The 18,373-nt window shown below is 34.6% G+C and overlaps 1 protein-coding gene across 3 annotated transcripts in view; it reads right to left on the bottom strand.

The window, feature by feature from the left end:
• LIPI (lipase I) overlaps nucleotides 1-18,373 on the bottom strand; it is a 103,169-nt gene that overhangs the window by 67,605 nt on the left and 17,191 nt on the right. The window contains exons 2-5 of one of the 3 annotated variants that reach the window (XM_025380132.1): nucleotides 14,840-15,225; nucleotides 11,819-11,927; nucleotides 9,289-9,390; nucleotides 233-322 (exon numbers count right to left, since the gene is read on the bottom strand). In XM_025380132.1, coding sequence (XP_025235917.1) covers nucleotides 233-322; nucleotides 9,289-9,390; nucleotides 11,819-11,927; nucleotides 14,840-15,225 — 687 coding nt within the window. Of the gene's footprint in view, nucleotides 1-232; nucleotides 323-9,288; nucleotides 9,391-11,818; nucleotides 11,928-14,839; nucleotides 15,230-18,373 lie in introns of all 3 variants that reach the window. The other 2 variants (XM_025380130.1, XM_025380131.1) reach the window with 2 other exon arrangements.

Here is an 18,373-nt window from a genome sequence, read left to right as displayed (position 1 = left end):
AAAATTATTAAAAATATAAGAGGTCTCATCCATGACCAAATGGACGTCTACTGGTAATCTTTATGAACTAAGCATGGTCAAATTAAATCACTGTTAACCAATAACTCTCCTGAGTCACGGGCAATGGTGATGAAATCAAAACACTGCCTACAGATGAAGAGGGGGAAAGTAAGTTATTTTCTTCCGTCATTTCAAATATTATATAATTCATTCAAAAATACTATCAGTATACCTGAGAAAATTGATTTAGGACAGCCAGGTTGTTTCCTTCCTCCATTTGGATAAAAATCTATATGTCCCAAGGGCTCTCGAATGCCTAAACCTGAGAAGAAAAGCACCAAGGATCATCATGTGTATATAATCGGGTGACTAGCTTGCACAAAACAAAATATCCTATAAAATCCATTCAAAGTTATTCTTTTAATATTAGAATTGAAAATAAGTGTTTTTATAAAGAGAAGGTTTACTTCTATAAATTCTTCATGAAAAGTATATTTCATTAATGTAACATGTTTGCCAGTCACCAGTTTACTATGGGTCAGTCACAGTTTTTTGTGGTATGAACACATAAGTGAAAAAAGAAATAGAGCAAAATGACTTGCAGTGACAAATACTTTATAGTGGAAGGAAACCATAATAAACAAGTAAATACAGAGTATGTCAAACAATAGTACGTGCTATGGAGAACAGTTCAGTAGAACAAGAGGACAGGAAGGGTCTAGTGAGGGTGATAGTTGCATGTTTAAGTTATTTGGTTAAGGAATTTGCTACTTGAAGAAGGTGGAGTGGAGCAAAAATGTGAAGGATGTGAGGCGGTGAGCCCAGTGGATATTTATGTGAATATGCTCGGGGAAGAAGCCAGCGTGGCTGAAGCCTAATGTGTAACAGGGAGCTTCGGAGCAAAGGAAGCCAAGTCCTACAGAGCCTTCTCAATCAGTGTGATGATTTGCTTTCACTTTGGGTCATAATTTTTAAGATCTGCTGGTGCTGGATGCACTAACTGGAAAAAAATCTAAAAACTAAGCTGCCTCTCGGCTGGAGCAGTTTGAGTCAGAGTGACATGAAACTCAAAGCTTTGATTCAAGGGCTTGTGTAGCCCTGTAGATCATTGGGGCACTGGCGAATGTACTGATTCTGAGCCCGTTACCAGCATAAAACTCAGAGAAGCCTTAACAGTGAAAAGGGCTAGCAAGCCCAGAATACTCAGGACTGTGATTTGATATAAAATTGTGCTGCCAAATAAGATTACAATGCTTTAATCTGGGGCACAAAAGATTTCCTACAACACAGTGAACTCATGAAAGAGATCAGTCATAGATTTAGTATAAAACAAAGATAAATAGATGATTCTGACAATAAGGGTTTAGATGCTGAAACTCGACTTAGTTCTAGGATGTAACAGAACCTCTGATGAGTTGTTAGTAGCACGTTAGAACACTGGGCATGTACACTGAGGCTGGGGAGAGGGGAGTTTTAAAAACAAGAAAAAAAAATTAACAGTGTTAGAGATCTGTGAAATTTCCTCATATTTGAACTCCACATGGATTTCCAAGACTAGGGGTTTCCAGTTTGGAACTGTCATTTTCTCCAATCTGCCAATGAAGGAGACTCAAACCAACAGCGCACCTTAGGAATTAGAGGGAAAAAAAAGAAATTTGTCATTAACTTACAAGCAGCCCTTGATTCAGGCATGCTATTTCCCTTTTATCAGATGGGTGGGGGGCAGCTTGGTCTGTTTAGATCATTCATTCTCTTGGTTTCAAGAAGGGTGGGGGGAGCAGCTATGACTTTTTAATTTTCCTTTTATTGTAAAATATAAGGCACATGCAGAAAAAGAACATTCAACATAAATCTATAGGCTAATTATTATAAAGCAAACAGCCATGGGGCTACCACACTCATGTAAAGAAATAGCACCTAGAAGCCCCCATTGTGCCCTTACCCAGTCACAAGTTTCTTTCTGTCCCCTAATCGCTAACCCATCCTCTTTTTTAAAATAAAATCATTTGTTGATATTATTTTATTTTATTTTATTTTATTTTTTGAGACGGAGTCTGACTCTGTCGCTCAGGCTGAAGTACAATGGCATGATCTCCACTCACTGTGACCTCTGCCTATCGGGTTCAAGCAATTCTCCTGCCTCAGCCTCCTGAGTAGCTGGGACAATGGGCACGTGCCACCATGCCCAGCTAATTTTTGGTATTTTTAGCAGAGATGGGGTTTCACCACGCTGGCCAGGCTGGTCTCGAACTCCTGACCTCGTGATCCCCCTGCCTCGGCCTCCCAAAGTGCTGGGATTACAGGTGTGAGCCACTGCACCCAGCCTGTTTTTCTTCTTTACCTTCTAAGGATGACTCCCAAAACCCTATAGTTTAGATTTCTCCTTTGAAAAAATATATGAACTTACTCATATTTTGTGTATGATTTTGTTTCTGGCTTTTTAGATTATTACTATGTTTGTGCTATTAATCCACATTATCAGGTGTAAAAACAGTAATTTATTGTCATATAGTATTTCATTGTATGAACGTATCACAATTTATTTTTCCATTCTCCTATTGTGGTACCTTTGTGTTGTTTCCAATTTGGGGCTAATGTGTTCAAACTGTGAACATTTTGAACACATATATTAAAGCATATGTGAAGGTACATCAGTTGGTTATATACCTAGGAGTGGAATTGTTATAGAATATGAGTATCTTTGATTTAATACACAATGCTGAATAGTGGTACCATATCTTTGCCAATAAATGCCCTTGTCAAACTTTTGAATTTTAAGCATGTGGCTTCTTATTTGGGTTTTAATTTATATTTGTTTCTAACTTTAAGAAATTTTTATACGTTTATTGCCTATTCAGATGTATCCTTCCTAATGTTCTGACTTTTTCTTAACGAGGTTATCTTTGTCTTTATTATTGACTGATAGTGGGTCTTTATCTCTTTTCCTGCTTTTTTTTATGGCTTGCTGTTCACATTCTTAAAGTATTTATAACATTCTCAATTTTTATATAATCTGACATTTTAATGTTTTCATTTGGGTTAGAGATTTTTGTGTACTTTGGGAAAATATTATTCATTATCCCAGTGTTATGAAGGCTTTAAAAATAATTGCTCATAAACCATTTATTTTCCTTTCACATTTATGCATACCACAAGGAAATAATTTTTGTGTTTTACATGAGTGCAAGGTTTTTTTTCAGCTTCAGAATCCAGTTGACGGAAACAGAACCACGTAATTACTGATACTAGCTGTGTCTTCTCTTTTTGTTCTTTCTGTTTTTTCTCTCCAAGAATTTATTTTTAGAAGAGACATATGAAGTTCAAGCATTCTATGTTCCTTTCATTGTATGGAAAGAAGGCAAAAGTGATATAAATAAATTTTAAAATAATAATTAATTTTTATCTTTTCTAAAGTGCAAATTTTGGCTTTTTAAAGCATCTGCAATTCATAATTTTTATTCCATTAATTTCTTTGGTATGTTTAATATTTGCTTCTTTCTTCATTTCTGTGTGTTTATGTTGTTTAATTCTTAATTTTTCAAGATTATTAGATTAGTGATTGATTTTCAGCCTTTTAAAATAGCTGTACTAGCCGGGTGAGGTGGCGGCACCTGTAGTCCCAGCTACTCGGGAGGCTGAGGCAGGAGAATGGCGGGAACCCGGGAGGCGGAGCTTGCAGTGAGCCGAGATCGTGCCACAGCACTCCAGCCTGGGCGACAGAGCGAGACTCCGTCTCAGAAAAAAAAAAAAAAATAAATAAATAAATAAAATAGCTGTACTCAAAACCATACATTAACTTCTAGACGTGACTTTTGCTGAATCCAAAGAGTTTTAATATGCAATAATGTGAATATTCAATTCAAAATATTTCATATTTATGTTATTTATTATTGTATTCATTAGTTATTTTTAAGTGTGATTTTTCACTTTCAAAAATGTATGGATTTTAGTTATATTTTTGTTATTTATTTGGATTAAGTGCATTAAAGAGAGAGAAGATTACTCTATGATTTCTACACTTTGAAGTGTTTGAGAATATTGTTTTTTTTCAGATCCAAACATTTTTGTTTGCTTTCAATTCTTTTTTGTTTGTTTGTTACATTTGGCTAATGACCTCATAGCTCTGATTATATTTATTTATGTATTCTTTTTTCTTTTTTTATTATTATACTCTAAGTTCTATGGTACATGTGCACTACATGCGGATTTGTTACATATGTATACATGTGCCATGTTGGTGTGCTGCACCCGTTAACTTGTCATTTACATTAGGTATATCGAAATGTTTCAGCATTTTTTTAAGGCTGGGTATATGGGGAACTTTAGGTAAAATATCCATGTGTGTTTCAGAAGACTGTAAATTCTGCAGTTCTCAAGTGTAATGTTCTATAAATGTTTATGAGATCAATTGTGTTAATTAAAATTATTCACTATGATTATGCGGTTGCCTTTTTTTTGTAATGTGTTATTGTTAATAATGCATTACGTATTTGAAGCTGTGTTATTAGATGGATACAAACTAGAATTGTTATATCTTCTTTGTGAGTTCAAAGTTTTATTATTTTAAAGTCCATCCATATTTTTATTAGTTTGTATGATAAAATCAATTTTGTCTAATATAGATTTACCACCATTTGGAGGATAATATTTGCATATATTTTATCACCCTTCTACTTTCAAATATTTTGCTTCCTTGCTTTTATATATGTCTTTAATAAATAAGAGTTGGATTTTGTCTTTTTAATCAAGTTTGACAACCACAATATTTTAATTAGAGCATAAGTCCATTTATATTAATTGTATAGTTGTGTTTAATTTTACTGTCTTATTATCTACCTTCTATTTGCTTTAGCTGTTTTATGCATTCTTTCTCTCTTTTCTTACCTTCTTTTGACTTCATAAAAAGTTTATTCAATTTTTGTCCTTCATTAGCTTGGAAGTACTCTTTTATTCTTTTCTTGCTAGATACCCTAAAGATTCAACATGAATACTATACTTATGAACCTCAGTTATTGAAGGTCACTTTCACCTTCTTTCTATACAATGAAAGGAACACAGAAAGCTTGAAATTCATTTATTGCCCAAAATCATATGCTATTTTATCTTATTTTAATTTTCTCTATATTTCAAATCCATAAAAAAGTTATTAACAGTATTTTATGCCATCAGCATATGCTTAGATTTAACTAGTTAAATTTGTCTGAAACAAAATACATTTATTCTTGAAACAGATTGGGATACTATCTTAGCAGTTGTTTCCTTTCACCATATGGAAGCAACCATTCTGTTGTTTCCTATATTCCATTGTTTCTGATGAGAACTCAGTTGTAACTCTGGTCAATCTTATTCACCTTATTTAAATAAACTTGTATGGTTTGATGATGGCCTTTTCTGCAATTCACTATCATTCATCTAAATGGAGATTAATCTTTATTATTTTTCTTAATTGGGCATTTTGAACTTGTGGATTGATTATATTACTCAGTTTGGGAAAATTATGAGAAAATCTCTCTTTAAATATACCCTCTGTTCCATTTTTCTGCAGTTTTATTCCAGAATTCTAAGACAACGTAATATACCATCTCATTGCCTATCCTATGCATCTCTTAACGGTTGGTCTATATTGTCTATTCTTTGGTACCCATTTGCTTCAGTCTAGAAATTTACTTTTCACCTACTTTTTAGTTCACTTGCTCACTCTCTCTTTACCCATTTCTAATTTTCTGTTAAACCCATTTAATGGAAGTCAATTATTTTACTTTTTAGGGTAAGAATAATTTCATTATTTTCGTCAAATATAATTGATCAAATTTATACTTACTAATTTTCTGTTAAATTTTTCGGTCTTATCTTCTACCTTTTTGAAAATATTAATAGCAAAACTACAATTACTTTTGCACCAACTTAATAATAAGCACTTTTTTATAGCCAGTGTATAATAATCCCAATATCTGGAGGCCTATGGGTCTTGTCTATTTACTGTTGTTTCTGCTTTTTCTCATTCATGCTGTCTTGCTTCAAGTGTGCCTGGCTATCTTGGATGCTAAACATTTATTTTAAACTGTTTTTGTAAAATTAATTTGACACTGAATTATGTGAATTTCCTACAAAGAAGGCTATTGTTTGCTTCTGTCAGATAACTAGGAGCTGTAACAATTCAGAATCTACTTAAACAAAAACTCAATAAACGTGATTTTGGCGGAGGCAACTCAGATAACTAGAAGCTTCCTGCCGACCATAAGAAGGCTGGTTTGTTCAGCTTTACCCATGATTCTGTAATGTCCTTTGGAGTTCCAGACAAGAATAACAGATGAGATGTTTTGCAAACCCAATATGAAGGTTTCAAAAGCATCTATCTTTTGGATATTGGACTCATAATTTTCCCCAATATCTCAACAAGAATGTATGCCATAATTATGTAATCCACAAATTTGAAAGGCCACATGGCTTTTTGAACACTCACAACTGAGTAAAAATGAGGATTATTGGCAAGCAGAAGATGTGGTCATTGTCTAGTATTCAAGGAAAAGGCAGTTCACCAGGTATGTGCTGAGTCCACGCATATCATTCAGAAATTCCTCAGGACAGGTACATATGCAGCATCAAAAATCTATGTTTCTTATTTGTGATAGTCATAAAGATCAATCCAATGTTCCAACTATGTGGCCTCTAGTGGCAGGTTAGATCTGATAGGTTGCATCATCAAAAGATGTTGAGAATATAAGAAAATCCAAGACAGTTCATTAGGATAAGTAAAAAATACAAACAAAAATAATAAGAAGTATGAAGAACTAAGTCAAAAGGCCATAGGCAGAATTGAAGTTAGTGTTGTGGGAAGTCAGGGACCCCAAATGGAGGGACTGGCTGGAGCCGTGGCAGAGGAACATAAATTGTGAAGATTTCAGGGACATTTATCAGTTCCCAAATAATACTTTTATAATTTCTCATGCCTGTCTTTACTTTAATCACTTAATCCTGTTATCTTCATAAGTTGAGGATATACGTCACCTCAGGACCACTGTGATCATTGTGTTAACTGTATAAATTGATTGTAAAACATGTGTGTTTGAACAATATGAAATCAGTGCACCTTGAAAAAGAACAGAGTAACAGTGACTTTTAGGGAACAAGGGAAGACAACCATAAGGTCTGACTGCCTGTGGGGTTGGGCAAAAAGAGTCATATTTTTCTTCTTGCAGAGAGCCTATAAACGGATGTGCAAGTAGGAGAGATATTGCTAAATTCTTTTCTTAGCAAAGAATATTAATACTCTGGTAAAGGAATGCATTCCTGGGGGGAGGTCTATAAACGGCCACTCTGGGAATGTCTGTCTTATGTGGTTGAGATAAGGACTGAGATATGCCCTCGTCTCCTGCAGTACTCTCAGGCTTACTAAGGTGGGGAAAAACTCCTTCCTGGTAATTTGTGGTCAGACCAGTTCTCTGCTCTCAAACCCTGTTTTCTGTTGTTTAAGATGTTTATCAAGAAAATACATGCTCCGCTGAACACAGAAACTTATCAGTAGTTCTGCTTTTTGCCCTTTGAAGCATGTGATCTTTGTACCTACTCCCTGTTCTTATACTCTTTCCCCCTTTTTTTTTGAGATGGAGTCTTGCTCTGTTGCCCAGGCTGCAGTGCAGTGGTGCAATCTCGGCGCACTGCAAGCTCCGCCTCCCGGGTCCACACCATTCTCCTGCCTCAGCCTCCTAAGTAGCTGCATTTTTAGTAGAGATGGGGTTTCACCGTGTTAGCCAGGATGGTCTCAATCTCCTGACCTTGTGATCTGCCTGCCTCTACCTCCCAAAGTGCTGGGATTACAGGTGTGAGCCACCGCGCCCAGCCTCTTTCCCCTTTTTAAAACCCTTAATAAAAACTTGCTGGTTTGAGGTTCAGGCGGGCATTATAGTCCTACCGACATGTGATGTCACCCCCGGCAGACCAGCTGTAAAATTCCTCTCGTTATACTGTCTCTCTTTATTTCTCAGCTGGCCAACACTTATGGAAAATAGAAAGAACCTACATTGAAATATTGGGGGTGGGTTCCCCCAATAAGTTAGAGTTTCAGAAAAAATTCAGACAAGAGATTACAGATTAATTGGCCAATAGGTGTATTGTATGTGGATGTGCCAAGCTGATATAAAGAGTTAGAGATAATAAAGACATGAGAGGTTTGGATAACACTACAACCATGACTCCTTTGGTTTTGACTGCTTATAGAAGTAGGTGAACATAGATTCTAAATAAGGAGAAGAATTGTTACCACTGGAGTCTCAATCTATTGACATGTAGTCATGGGGGTTGAAAAAATTGCATCTATGACATTTGTGTATTTCTCACACACACACACACACACACACACACACACACCCTAGTATGGTAGTATAGATTACCACAAGATTAATTCAGAGGAGCAATCTTAGTGTCACTGCCCTTGTCTCTATCTGAGCACCATATCCTCTCCTGATTCAGTTTATAAGAATAATATACTGGTTAAGTGCATCATCTGGAATCAAAACATATGATTTCAAATTCTGACTCTGCCACTTACTGACCTTACAACCTTTATTCTGGCTTCCTCAAATGTAAAGGGAATGATAGTTGTTATCTATCTAATGGAAATTTAGTAGGATTCACTAATTAATTCATACAAGCACTCAAAACACTGCCTAATGTATAGGAAGTGCTCAATAAATATTAGTATCAACAAATTCAAATCAGGAAAGGCATGAGGACAGTCTGTTTCTTAAAAGTGTCTGTTCAATTGTACTCTGGCCAAAAATCCAATACCCTGTTAGAGATTTTCAGCTAAGATAATTTTAAAACAACAGAAAAATTATTTCCTTACATTTAAGGAAGACTATTCTTTATTTTTGGCTGAAATGCTGTGTTCAGTTCTAGTTGATATATATCACAGCAAGAAAATAAGTGGGGAGAATGGTAACCTAAATACATCAGGAATGTTAAACATGGGGGAAAATGTGATCAAATCAATAAAATTGTCAACAGCATGAACAGAATGAACTCTTCGTTATTTATTTCAGTGTTTTAGGATGATACGACACATCTTGAAACCTGAAGGAGGCAAACTGAAGTCAAAGAGTGCCATTTGACAATGCAGGAAATCACTAACCCTAAGAAATATTACTTGGGAAATATTATCATTCCATAATTACAGATTTAAAATCATTTTATCCATGATGTTTTTTCTTCTTATGCTCTCCCCTTGCCCAGGGTCTACATTTTCCTTTTCATTTTCAAATAATTAGGTAATAAATCCTGATTTGTTACCATTGGCGTTAGAATGGATGACATCCACAAACTTTGCATCGGTGTAATCCAATCTTCTATATGGTGGTTTTCTGGAGAACTTTGGCCCAGCAGGGTCAAGACCTGGAAAGCAAGAAAGAAACTATCAGTCTAATCAAGTCTACAGAGCTCCTTACATTGCATACTTCCATTATTACTACATTATAAACATAAAAAGCATTTATACTTTTAGTTTAAACCTATCCAAAAACATATCTAAAAACAAATGAAAGTGGATGAATAGCAGGTAACTTCATTATTTGAATAATAATACTAACCTTCAGAACTTTTCAGGTTAAGCCACAACAAAATATTGTAGGATTTTTTGGAGAATTTTTATGTGAGACTGAATTAGGAGTAATACAGTAGTTTACATTTAATAATAACTACAACTATTTCTCCTGAAGGAAAAAAATAATGAATACCATCTGGTTCTCTCTTGAACTCTGTACCTTACTAGCTCACTCTGGATTTATCTGTAGACAGACCTGAAAAGCTTTTTCAGGTGCCAAATATAATTTGGGCTATGGGATAAACCATGTTATCTTACCCATTTCTCATAAGACTTTCTCACACACTCTTAAGAAAAGGAAAATATATTTTAAATTCCGTGGAGTGTGAATATTATTTCTGGGGTATCCTAATTTCTAAATAAAAATTCTAGGCTCATGAGTTTCTGGGAACTGTCAAAAATCGGAGAGAGAAGATAAAATTCAGTTTCTTGAGAACATCTATACAATGAAGAAACAATCATCTTAAAAAGATATTTGAAAGTAAAATATAATGTTTTTCATTTCAAACACCTCTATTATCCCCATTTTACTTAACCCACTTGACTGAATGAGACAGAATCATCTATCTTCCTATAAATTATTCTGATGTAGAACTTCCATGTTTGGTGGCCTTTTAGTCCCTGATGATTGCCTGGTATTTGGGGCCATTCAAACTAGACTAATATGTGTAAACACAATTTAAGTACAAATTGAGCAAGTGTGGTTTTTGAAATAGAATGGGCTTTAAGCACTAGGGAACTTTGTATAAATAAATCCTGGCTAAACTGCTACTTCTTGACCCTCCTACATTCATTCAGTTAATTTGTTTTCACACATGTTTGTTAACATTAAAACTAATCAGAGTAAGGATATGCTTAAGGTTTGCAAAGGTAACTATCTCTATGTTATTCACCTCTCTCCTCCTTCTTTGAAACTTAACTAAAGACACTATTTTCTTTTATCAACACTTAAAGTTATTATAAGTCTTTTATGGCCATATATATGAATAATTGCTTTTTTTTTTCCAAAATAAAAAAGGTAAATTGGTTGAAAGGAATATTATCCTCCTATTCCTAAAATCACTACCACTCATAGAGGAAAGAATGAAAATCCATGTCAGCCTTATTAGATGACCGAGTTTTCTGGATGCAGTAACTTTGTTATAGAAATATGAAGGGGGACCCAGAGCCCCTCAAATTGGATACAACTCCTGATTCCTTTGTAGCATTCAAGTAAAAATTTTTAGAGAGTTGAAATGCATCAGTTTGTGATAACTAAGTAAATAGTTATATTCTTAGCTAATACATAAAGTATTTTTGTTCAATGGGTCACATTTACTTCTGTATTCTTAGGATAGTATGTCCTTAAAATTTAGCTGGGACTACAGAAATAGGTATTTTTCTCCCATTTCCATTTGGGTAACTTAAGCTCTGTTGAGAGCTTAACAAAACTTCAGAGTCTAACTAAAACAAAGCCAATATTTAAATATAACATAGAAAATAATAAATGTTTGTACATAATTTCTATTGAGTAATTATTGTACCCACTAAATTTTAAGTGGCTGGATCACGCCTGTAATCCAAGCACTTTGGAAGGCCGAGGTGGGCAGATTTCTTGAGGTCAGGAGATCGAGACCAGTCTGGCCAACATGGTGAAACACTGTCTCTATTAAGAAAAACAAAAATTAGCTGGTGTGGTAGCAGGTGCCTTTAATCCCAGCTACTCAGGAGGCTGAGGCAGGCGAATCACTTGAGCCCAGAAGGCAGAGGTTGCAGTGAGCCAAGATTGTACCACTGCACTCCAGCCTGGGCAACAGAGTGAGACTCTGTCTCAAAAAAAAAAAAAAAAAAAAAAGAAGGCTGGGCGCGGTGGCTCAAGCCTGTAATCCCAGCACTTTGGGAGGCCGAGACGGGCGGATCACGAGGTCAGGAGATTGAGACCATCCTGGCTAACACGGTGAAACCCCGTCTCTACTAAAAAATACAAAAAACTAGCCGGGCGAGGTGGTGGGTGCCTGTAGTCCCAGCTACTCGGGAGGCTGAGGCAGGAGAATGGCCTGAACCCGGGAGGCGGAGCTTGCAGTGAGCTGAGATCCGGCCACTGCACTCCAGCCTGGGCGACAGAGCGAGACTCCATCTCAAAAAAAAAAAAAAAAAAAAGGAAAAAGAAAAAAAATTAGCAAAGTAACTTCTGAGACTTAAAAGTATGCTAAAGCAATAATTTTATAAAAATAATTTTACCTGTTATTCTTCCAAGTTGACCATTAAATATCTTTCCAACAAATCCACTGATATGAGCCCCTAAGCTCATACCTATGAAATGAAAATTGTCAAGAGATGCACCATGCTTCTGCAATTAAAAAGGCAATATTACAGTATTCATTTCAAGTAATAACAAATCATGCCTCCCTCATATATCAACATTTTAAAATTCATTATTTTTTCTGGCTTAATTCATTTTGAGGATATAGGGAAAGAGACTTTACAATTTCAAAACAACTATATCTTTGTTCAGTTTTTGCCTAAAATATTTGATTTTTCTTTATTCATTCTCAATATTAATTTTTTATTTTAAAATTGTATCATCTCATGCAGAACAGTATATGCAAAATACAATTAATTAGCAAAGTGTTTTATAATAATCAACATTACTAGGTGTTTACTTTCTGCTAGCTACCTCGATATGGGCCTTATAAAGTTCATATTTAATACTTCCAACTTAATTATGAGTTACTCATTTTTATCCTAATGCCTAAAACTGTCAGCAGCACCTATTAAATGCTAAATAAATAACATTGGATCAATTCCTATTTTATTAAGGAAACAGTGTCAGAAGTAACGACTTTCCCAAAGCCACATAGATTCATAAGACGAAAAGATAGATTCTGAATGTTTGTGTCTCCCTAAAATTCGTATGTTGGAATTCTAATCCTCAAGGTGATGATATTTGGAGGTGAGGCCTTCTTGTGGGTTGGGAGAATTATGTCATGAATGTGGAACCCTCATGAAAGGGATTAGTGCCCAGATAGAAGAGACCTGAGGGATCTCCTTCGACTCTTCCACCATGTGAGGACACAGTGAAAAGGCATAATCTATGAACCAGGAACTGGGCCCTCACCAGACACTGAATCTGCTGATGCCTTCTTCTTGGATGTCTCAGACCCCGGAACTCTGAGAAATACATTTTTGTTGTTTATAAGCTACCTAGCCTATGGTATTTTGTTATAGCGGCCCAAATGGACTAAAACACAAGCCTAGGTCTCACTGCAAAATTTATGGTAATTTGCTTTCTTGTTTTATCTGATCAGGTTGTGTCAAAAACCTTAGGAAGATTCACAAAAGTTGAATAAGGATTCTCACTTCAGAGATGATAAAATTAATTTCATGGATTTTAGGTGACTTCCCCTGATCACCAGCTAAGGAGTGATGCGTCCAATCTTCCAAGGCCGACGTCTGAATACCTCTTAGTCTCAGCTCCAGGAAGGGAACTAGGAGACTACATGAGAGTGTACTTTCACCACACTCTTCGGGAGCTAGTGTGAGACTTGTGGGCAGATCATGGTCCAGCCCACACAGTGACATGTCTGATGGCTTACAGAAAGATGTGGAGCACCTGCCACTAATGAAAAACTACACTCAGGCTTTCAAGGCACAAGGTTATGATTTCCTTCAGATCTCACAGCCATGCCCCAAAATAGGAGGGAGTATCTCTCAAGACTCCAGTGCTGCTGGTCGTTTAAATCTTCCTCTGTAATACGAAGCCTCTGTAAGCAAAGGCACTGTTAGAATTTTATCTAATATTACAAATTTTCCTAAATATTTCTATTTAACATTCCCATTCTCCACACTTTGAGGCACATATTTATTAGTTGAGAAAACACCAGTAACATCAGGAAAAATCAGTGATGTAATTAAGTCTGTTGGTGGGGATGGTTGAATCAATGATCTCCTCTGTCTGTCTACAGCAACGGTATTGTTTTGTCCAAATTTGGGGGTGTAAAAATAATAATGAAAGTTGATCTTACTCAACGATGACTCAATGTCACCCACTGATTAAGCACATATATATTAATTCAATATTCATATAAATATTTTGGTAAATTTTGTTATTCTATATTTACAAATAAGGAAATGCAGCACAGAGAGGCTATGTAATTGTTCAAAATTACAGATGATAAAAGATGGACATATACTTTGAACCCATCCAATCTGACCCCTGGCCACTACACATAACTGCTTCTTGGAAATGTTGTTATTTGTTCAGTTTTTAGCAGAGTCTGGAAAGTTCAGCACAACACAACTCAAGTTCAAATTTCAAGCCCAATAATGCCCCCAAACCAGATAGCACCCTTCCTTCTCTCAAGTACCCACGACTACCTACTTTCTTTTAGGATAGACATGGATCTCCCTAAGGGTTGACTTTGTAAACAAAAATCATTCACAATACAGATAACATAGAACTGGCCTGAACTTTATTTGATCCATTCAAATCCTGAGCAGACTCGAATGAATCTGAGGTCTGCCTCCAAAGGTGACAGAAGTATGCTAGTTTTCGAAATGATTTTTTGCCCGTAATCCCACCAATTTGGGAGGCCAAGGTGGGCGGATCACCTGAGGTCAGGAGTTCGAGACCAGCCTGGCCAACATGGTGAAACCTTGTCTCTACTAAAAATACAAAAATTAGCTGGGCATTGTGGTGGGCACCTGTAATCCCAGCTACTCAGGAAAACCACTTGAACTTGGGAGGTGTAGGCTGCAGTGAGCCGAGATCGTGCCACTGCACTCCAGCTTGGGCGACAGAGTGAGACTCTGTCTCAAAAAAAAAAGAAAAAAAAAAAGGATTTTTTCTTTACTTTTATCGATTCACACTTAATTATATGTCAATATTTTAGCCATATATTTTTAAAGATACTTTAAGAATGTAATAATTGTAAAGTTTATTTCCCCCACCCACATAGGATAACTATTTTATTCTGAGGTTGGTATAGGTAGAGTTAAAAGAAATCTCAGAAGATTTTTAAATAAAACATAATAACTACTAAATTTTAATATAATGTTTTAAAAATAACACAGGATATTTCTAGGTCTAGAATTATTCATTTAGACAGACAAAGAAAAGATGGCTGCATACATTAGTATATTAAACCAGTAATTGTTAATGCTTATGGGGAAAAGTATATCATTTATTATCACTTTGTGGTATTGAATGTAACACACTGTATATTGTATAGCATGTATAATACATAAAATTCCAAGACTTACCAAAAGATTTTTAATGTGCCCACTCAAACTCACAGCAACTTTTCTGGTGTTTTTAACCGCTCTATCATAAATAAAAGTTGTAGCACCTCGGTTCCAGTCAACTACAATTACATTCATATCTTCTTCATTCAGCAAAATGCTTACGAAGTTCTGAAGCCATGATGGGATGGAGCCCATTGGTCTGTATCCATGAATAAGCCAGACTGTTTTCTTTTGTGTGTTGAAATTAACATTAAGTGAGTTATTGTGTTCAAACAGTGGCTTAGGACAATTTAGGTTGTTCCTTGTATACATCATCAGAATTATCTCTATTCTTGGAATAAATAAATCTCTGAAGGAATCCTTTATACTTAGATGAGAGAATTCAAGGCATGGTCTTTCATTCTCTGAAATAAGAAAATGTCAATCAAGTTAAGTAGTGGAATAATATTTTACTCCTGTTGCTGTTGCAAAGAACAGAATTAAATGTGGAGTGTAGGGAAGACTTCATTTCATTAGCCCTTTAACATAATTTACTGAGCTACCGCAATGTTTAAGGTAATGCATTAATTATCTAAAAAGATTTTCTGAACTAAAAGTAATGGAAAATACAAATGTGATTGGTTAAAAATTTAAGAAGAGATTTTTATCTGTACAAAATGTAACAATAATGGTGTGAGTGAAAACAGTAAGATTGTTAATAAAGTGCAATGGGTACTAATCAAAGTCGATAAATTGATCATAAACTTTAACAAAAGTTTTACAGAATAGTCCTTGTATAAAAGCATTAGAATAAAATATATTTAACCTAACTGGTCATCAATACAAAACAATAAAGTAATATTTTCCTCATAAAATTTAAAATATTTTAGAAAATTAAATAATAAATATTAATATAACATGAATGTTGAGATCATAAGTTGATACAACATTCCTTTGAAATTTTACATGTGTGTGTTTACTGTACACATAAACTTCACAAATCTTTTTCTTAATTTTCTTTCTAGGACTTACCATTTGTAATAAGTGTAAAGACATTAATCACTGGGTTATGTATAATGGGACAAAAATGTAAAACATCTTAAATCTCATCCTTATAGTATTTTCATCCATGTGTGCATTCTATCATTATTAACTATCTGTCTACATATTGCTCTATATACTTATCTATCTACCCTAGAAAGAACTAGGGCAGAAAATAAAATAACTAAACCAGATTTATAATAAGAGTCATTGCTAGACAATGAAATGATGACTGCCTTTTGTTTTCTTTTTCACAGATTTTTGTGATTCTATTTTTTTTTTCACAATAAGCAAATAATCCCCATAGTGTTTTTTTTCCAGATGATAGTATATGTTCGTACTGCTTCTAGCACTTAAATTTGATAAGAATATTTAGGAAATAATTTTTCAATCCATACCAAAAATTAACAAAAGTATTAGTGCACTTTATGCCAGTAATTCCACTTTAAAGAATCTATCCCAGAAAAACTTAATACTGAGATAATATGCATTTCCTACAATAATTCTAGTTTTCAAGTATATTCACAATATTGTCACAATTGATTAGATGAAGAAAAATAAGGAAGGCAATGAAGGAGAAGCAAGACTTGCATTCCATTCCTATATTAACAGCTGAGAGATATTTGGAAAAATTATTTCATTTGTTGTAAATATCAGAGAATGAGGAAGAGAAATATATTGAAACACAATACAATATGAAAGCAAGCTACACTGTGCAAATTGTGTGGGAAATCTATACATCCACCTTCCCACCACCTGGAATTCTGACAAGAATTTAATACATATCAATACCAATCAATACATCCAAAGTACTGGTCCACTCCAAGCTAAAGTCAATTTTACCTGGCCCTAGAAAGAGTAATGAGGAATAAACCAGTAGGATCCTGGTGATAAATATAACAGAAATAAATCATCACCTAATACAATCAACAAAGATATCTATTATCTATTAACAGATACACAAGTATTTTTCATTAGAATGCAAGAAAAATTACATCTCAAAAACTGGAGCAGGAGTGAAAAATACAAAAATTAGCTGGGCATGGTGGTGCATGCCTGTAATCCCAGCTACTCGGGAGGCTGAGGCAGCAGAATCCATTGAACCAGGGAGGCGGAGGTTGCAGTGAGCCGAGATTGTGCCACTGCACTCCAGCCTGAGCAACAGAGTGAGATCCGTCTCAAAAAAAAAAAAAAAAAAAAAAAAAAAAAAAAAAAAATTAAGAAAACAACAATAGGATCAGATGAAAAACACAGTAATGAAATATTCCAATTCAGAAAAAGTAAAAATGCAATTGCAAAATTAAAATCTGCATTATAAATGCTATAACAAACCATGGAAAGCTCTTCTTAGAGTAAGAACTGAAGAAAGAAAGATATTAAAATTATTAAGGGAAACACAGATAGAGGACAGGGTCTGCTTATTCAAATAAAAAATGATTGCTGTTTCCCTGAGGTGGGGGTGGTAATCATTTGAGGGTAAGAGAAAGTAGCAGCTACAACAACTAAGGAAATCATTGTATACAGGCATTTGCACATGGAAAAGGCTCACCATAATCTAGATAAAATCGGTAAATCAGACTCACCAAGAGACTTCCTAGAAACTGGTTTGGATTTCGATGAAAGAGAAAAATACCCTAAAAATATCAAGGCAGAAAATCCAAGTTACAAATTTCTATTTGTATGAAGGAATAAAGTTCTAATGACTTCATAATTCTCTTTTTTAAAATAAAACATGAGATAGATAAAAACGTCATCAAGTGGAATGTTTTGTGCCCTAATAATTTTATACCTTTCCTAAAGTACACCACTCATAAAAAGCATAGTAAAGTCCCTGACATTGTCACTATTAAATAAATGTAGATTTATCAAAGACAAGATCCAGAGAAACTTTCGGTATACAAAGATTCAAAGTGAGTATGAAATAAAATTAGATATTGATTTTAAATTTATGAAACTGGGTAAAACATGAATGCGGTATCAAAAATCATTCTTGTACAGTGTTTCCAAATTATACTGACAAGATGAGATGCAAGTTAAAAATACAGAGGAAGTAAGCTTGTTGCAAAAATTCATCAACTGAGGGATTTGCAAGATTATTATTTTTTACTTTCATAGATACATAAGTAGGGGTTTAAAAAAGATATTAAAAACCTTAAATGTTAAATGCTGTGCTATGTAAAATAGTACACATAAATTTCTACACACTAGAAAATATTAAGTTATAGTAAACAGTACATATATATATATAAGAAGTGAAAATGGAAATATATAAAGCAGAATGAAACAAAATGATGATATTACACTAGAGAAAAGAATATATATGATATGTGAGCAGTTCTGTACCCTATTAAAAAGCAAAAAATAAAAATAAACATTTTTTTAAAAAGTAACAAGATATTTAAAGGAGGTACACAGGCAATTTTAAATAAATAGAGAACTAAATGTATTCTATATAAAATAAAAATAAAATAGGTTGGTATGTTTTAGTGCAGTAATGGCACCAATTTACCACTCCTGAATCCTTCTCATTTC

Source organism: Theropithecus gelada, chromosome 3 (assembly GCF_003255815.1).
Source record: "Theropithecus gelada isolate Dixy chromosome 3, Tgel_1.0, whole genome shotgun sequence".
NCBI lineage: Eukaryota > Metazoa > Chordata > Mammalia > Primates > Cercopithecidae > Theropithecus > Theropithecus gelada.
The sequence above is the reverse complement of the archived record's forward strand: the minus strand, read 5'-3'. Positions and strand labels throughout refer to the sequence as shown.